A 5,000-nucleotide genomic window follows, 5' to 3' on the forward strand; every position below is an offset into this window, starting at 1 on the left:
GAAAGAGCGAGAGGTTAATTAGATGATGAACAAGTAGATAAAGAGAGAGAGAGAGAGAGAAAGTTCATTTCGTTTGTATTTTTGAGCACTTATGATACCTATTCCTACCTTATACAGAAGCAGCATGAGCAGGAAGAGCGAGAAATTAGTTAGATAATGAACAAGTAGACAGAGTTCAGTTCAGTTCAGTTCTGAGAGATTTGCGAAGACGTCGCTTCGCCCGGGTTATACGCAAGAGAGAGAGAGAGGTAATGTTAGAGAGAAAGTTAATTTTGTTTGTCTTTTTGAGCACTTATGATACTTTTTCCTTACTCATCCAGAAGCAGCATGAGCAGAAAGAGCGAGTGATCAGTGCGAAAAGTGCCGAGATAGTGAATCTACAGAAGGAGACCAGAGACCTGAAGGAAGACCTGAGGAAGAAGGAAGAGGAGATTGTATTACTCAAGGTATGCACAGGAGAGAGCGAGGAAGAGGGACGAAATAACAGAGAGAAAGGAGGAGAGGAAAGGGACAGATATAGATCAATGGTTAAGAAAGAGGAGAGTTAATGTGAGATAGCGTTGTGTTATTAGTAGCTTGTTGTCTGGAGAACCTGGAGCTTCCTGAATAAGTCCTTGTAGGTGTGAACCTCAACTATTCCAAACGAAGAGAGAAAAGGTTGCAGGATTAGTGCAAATGAAATGGAACACGATGAGCAATTTTCTTTGCTTCCAAAATGCATTAGCCCCTTTTTCAAAGCGATTTTATTTGTCGAAGCGAGATTATTGCTTGATCGTGCGATTCCACTTGCTTTGCCTGTGATGCCTTGCTCTTCTCCTCAAGCCTTTAGGGCAGAGACATCCCTACAGTGTTGTCTTCTCTTACAGGAGGAGCAAGGACATGAGAGGAGTAGGATGGAGACTGAGGTGACTAATCTGCAGACGGAAAACAGCAAACTGAAGGACATCCTATGTCTCAGAGAAAGTGAGATCAGAGAGCTAAAGGTAAGAGCAAGAGCTTCCGAAATATATTAGCCCCTTTTTAAACCCGATTTTATTTGTCGAAGCGAGATGACTGGTTGGTTGTGCAATTCCATTTGCTTTGCCTGTGATGCTAGGTTCTTCTCCCTAATCCCTTTAGGACAGAGATATCCCTACAGTGTTGTATTCTACAGGATATGCAGGAGGAGCAAGGACGGGAGAGGAGTAGGACGGAGACTGAGGTGACTAATCTGCAGACGGAAAACAGCGAACTGAAGGATATCCTATGTCTCAGAGAAAGGGAGATCAGAGAGCTAAAGGTAAGAGTAAGAAGAAAGAAAAGAGAGGAGAGAGAAAGAGACTAAAATAAGGAGAGAAATAATGAAGAAGTATTGTATTCACACATATGTACTTCTACATGGTTCAATACCCGTCCCGTTAAGAAGGCGTGACAGTGTAGTGAGCTGATGCTTCAGCTCTCTTCGGCCGATCTCGCCTCTGTGTCGGGCTCCTACCCAGATTCCCGAGTTATTCATGGCGCCAGGAAGTCAGGATCCTGTCAGAGACGAAGGCGAAGATGCAGAGGAACTTCCTGCAGGAGGCGCTGACATCGGATCCAGACGCCCTGGACGAGATGCTGTTTTACTGGCTGAAGAGGAGGATGACTTTTCCATACCCATATAGGCTTGGAGTTGTCAAGATCACCAGTGTCTGAAAACGGACTTTTATTTTGGTTACTGGCGACGGAAAATTCCGTTTGGGTTGTTGGCGCCAAAGTCTTGTTGGCTAGTCCACGTAATTTTTATTGCTTTTACATTTAAAATCATGTATATATGTTAAGTTCCTTTTATTTCTATAAGATATATTATGTAATTTTATGTTAAACCTCCCTTTTTTTTAAATCTATCAAATAAGTACAATGTAAAGAAACGAAAAGAAAAGCCTTAACGTCTTTAAGAGCAGACGAAATTTGCTAGTAAAACGAGTCTTGCTGCGCAGACTCGACGAAACAAGGTTGGCGCACGACCTTGTTGGTATAAAAGGTCGGGTGAACGACCTTAGGGCAGTTGCACAGTACCCTGGCTCAGTGTGTTACGGTCGGTCTTTCCTTCAGAAAGCCGACATTTTTTTTAACGGATTTTTATTCTTGGCTTTCTTTGTTCGCACTTTTGGAGACCGAGCATTTTTACAGGTATTTTTTATCTATGTTTTTATTGAGATTGCTTTTATGGAGGTTTATTTTGTTTTATATGGCTATGATTTAATATTAACTTTGAAAACTGGCTTATGCTTTTATTTTCTCACGTTTTTTTTAAAGAAGTTGAAGGTTTTGAAGAAACGTATGATTATCCACTTTGATTATTTTTCTATTTCACTTTATTTTGCCTTTTTGTAGCCAAGCATCCTTGTTTACGTGACAACATTAGAGTACGGTAGTGATTTTGATGCTTGAGCTTTTATTGAGTTTAATTATTAATGATGTCACTTACCTGGCGGAATTCATTTGGTGAATTAATGGAGTAAATAGTTATTATGTTGGTTTACGAACTGTAATGATGACATTGGTGAAATCTCTGCCTTCTATGAATTCTACTCGTTTATATTTTTAGAGGAATGGCTTGTGTTGATTTCTGATTTAGTGAACTCAGTCGATACAACACCCAGCTTTGGCCATGCTATTGAACGTTTATACGCTACCACTTTTTAATTCATTTTAGTTCTATCCTGCCCTTGACCATCGAACCCTTAATTATACTTTCGTGCCGAAACAGGAAGCGCGAGACTTGCTCTCACGCGGCTCCTACGGCCGCCCTTGGGATCCCATCCCCTACAACAGTCCTTTACTTTACAGGAGCAACACACAGCGGACGTTGGGAACGCGACGAACAGGTCGGAGGGCGAGGATGCGAAAGTGAGGAAGATATTAATTCTTATGACTTATGATGCATTGCACTTAGGGTGATAATAATTCTGAGAATTAACTTCAGTGGTGATATTAATGCTTTTAACGTAAATGTAGTTGCACTGAAGATGATGTTAATGCTTTAGACATAACTTCAATTGCAGCAAAGATGATATTTATGTTTTTGTAACTGCAGTTACACTGAAGATGATATTAAGGCTCTAAGTTTAACTTCCATTGTTCTGAAGATGATGATGCTTTAAATGTAACTTCTATTACACTGAAAGTTATATTGATGCTTCAAAAGTCAACTTAGATTTAAAGTGCAACAGGGGGGATGGGAAGGTTGGGGGGAAGATGGAAAGATCGGTTGAGAGAAAGATAGTTCGAGAGAAAGAAAGGTTGGGAGAAAGATGGGTAGAGAGAGAGAGGAAGACTAGGTGAAAGATAGCTTGAGAGAAAGAAAAGTTGAGAGACAGATAGAAAGATCGGTTAAGAGTAAGATAGAAAGATAGGTTGGGTAAAAATAGGTTGAAAGAATGATACAGAGTGAGAGGAGGGATAGGTCGAGGGAGTGGGAGAAATGCATTTTCGCACAGGATAGAAAATGTAATTTATATCCATCAGATTTATATAATACTAAGATAGATATAGATATAGATAGATAGCTGGGAGTGGGGAGAGAGAGAGAGAGGGAGGGAGGGAGGGAGAGAGGGAGAGGGGGGAGAGAGAGAGAGAGAGAGAGAGAGAGAGAGAGAGAGAGAGAGATGGACACACACACACACAAGCACAGATGGAGAAACAGAGAGAGAAAGTGAGATATAGAGACAGAGAGTGAGAGTGAATGGGAGGACGAGTGGGCATAGGAGAGACAGGAGGAGATTGCACGTCATCTCCCGGGCCCCTTTCGCACACAGGATCGTCTGGAAGAAGGAGCCAGGAAGATTCGGGAGCTGAGGGCGGAGGTGAGGGAGATGGAGGAGCAGCTGACGCAAGCCGAGGTAACCTTTCCTTTGGAAGTCAAGCGGAAGTACAAATACACAGGGATTGAAGTCACTCCTGGCCAAAGGGAGATGCAAGATGTAGATGCAACATCAACAACAATGAAAAGAGATTGATAGATTTGCATTCAGTGGAATCAGTTGCACAGTACATTAGGCTACATATGTGTGTATGAAGTATATCTCGAATCTTATATGTATAATATGTTAGAACTAATGAAGATTTTATTTTGCAGAAGCAACACCTGGAAGAGGTGAGGAACCTGAGAAGAATACAACGCACGAGAGAGGAAGAGGCAGCCGAAGAAAGAAAGGAATTGAATCAAATGTTAAGAAATCGGGAAGAGAAGATTGAGTCCCTGAAGGTAGGCATGAGAGGATGCACACAAACATATAAGCACATGCTTATTTGTGTATACACTTAAAGAAGCATACCTACACACACACACAAAAAAAAAAAATACAAACACGAACACAAAAATACAAATACAAACACACAGAAATGCATATTCACACTCAAAAGCATATTTACACTCACACACATCACTCACACACACTCACAAACACACTCACAAACCCACTCACAAACACACTAACCCAGAAACTTACACACACACACTCACAAACACACACATACACTTACACACTCACAAACACACGCACAAAAACACACACTCAAACACACTCACTAACACTCCTATACTCTCTCTCCAATCACACACACATCATATATGTGTGTTTGTGTTGTTTATATATTCATACATATGTATATATGTATATATGCTTACAGTATATATATATATATATATATATATATATATATATATATATATATATATATATTTATATATATATATATATATATATATATATATATATATATTACATATATATATATACATATATACATATATACATATTATAATATATATATATATATATATAAATATATATATATATATATAATATATATATATATATATATATATAATATTATATATGTATACATAAATTTATATATATATATATATATATATATATATATATATATATAATATATATAAATATATATATATATATATATATATATATATATATATATATATATATTTATATATATATTATATATATTTATAT

At 38.3% G+C, this 5,000-nt stretch overlaps 2 protein-coding genes across 4 annotated transcripts in view; one reads left to right on the forward strand and one right to left on the reverse strand.

Annotated features, from left to right (window-relative positions):
* Positions 1 to 5,000, reverse strand: part of LOC122263496 (uncharacterized) — a 1,386,165-nt gene that overhangs the window by 1,241,844 nt on the left and 139,321 nt on the right. The window lies entirely within an intron of this gene.
* Positions 1 to 5,000, forward strand: part of LOC122252114 (uncharacterized) — a 42,678-nt gene that overhangs the window by 20,844 nt on the left and 16,834 nt on the right. For all 3 annotated transcript variants that reach the window (XM_086535298.1, XM_086535299.1, XM_086535300.1), the window contains exons 9-14: positions 321 to 446; positions 867 to 983; positions 1,154 to 1,279; positions 2,812 to 2,871; positions 3,780 to 3,863; positions 4,100 to 4,228. In XM_086535298.1, the coding sequence (XP_086391424.1) occupies positions 321 to 446; positions 867 to 983; positions 1,154 to 1,279; positions 2,812 to 2,871; positions 3,780 to 3,863; positions 4,100 to 4,228 (642 nt within the window). The remainder of the gene's footprint in view (positions 1 to 320; positions 447 to 866; positions 984 to 1,153; positions 1,280 to 2,811; positions 2,872 to 3,779; positions 3,864 to 4,099; positions 4,229 to 5,000) is intronic.

The sequence above is a fragment of the Penaeus japonicus genome, unplaced genomic scaffold (genome assembly GCF_977035675.1).
Source record: "Penaeus japonicus unplaced genomic scaffold, GWHDUDI00000001_assembly GWHDUDI00000043, whole genome shotgun sequence".
Classification (NCBI taxonomy): Eukaryota; Metazoa; Arthropoda; class Malacostraca; order Decapoda; family Penaeidae; genus Penaeus; species Penaeus japonicus.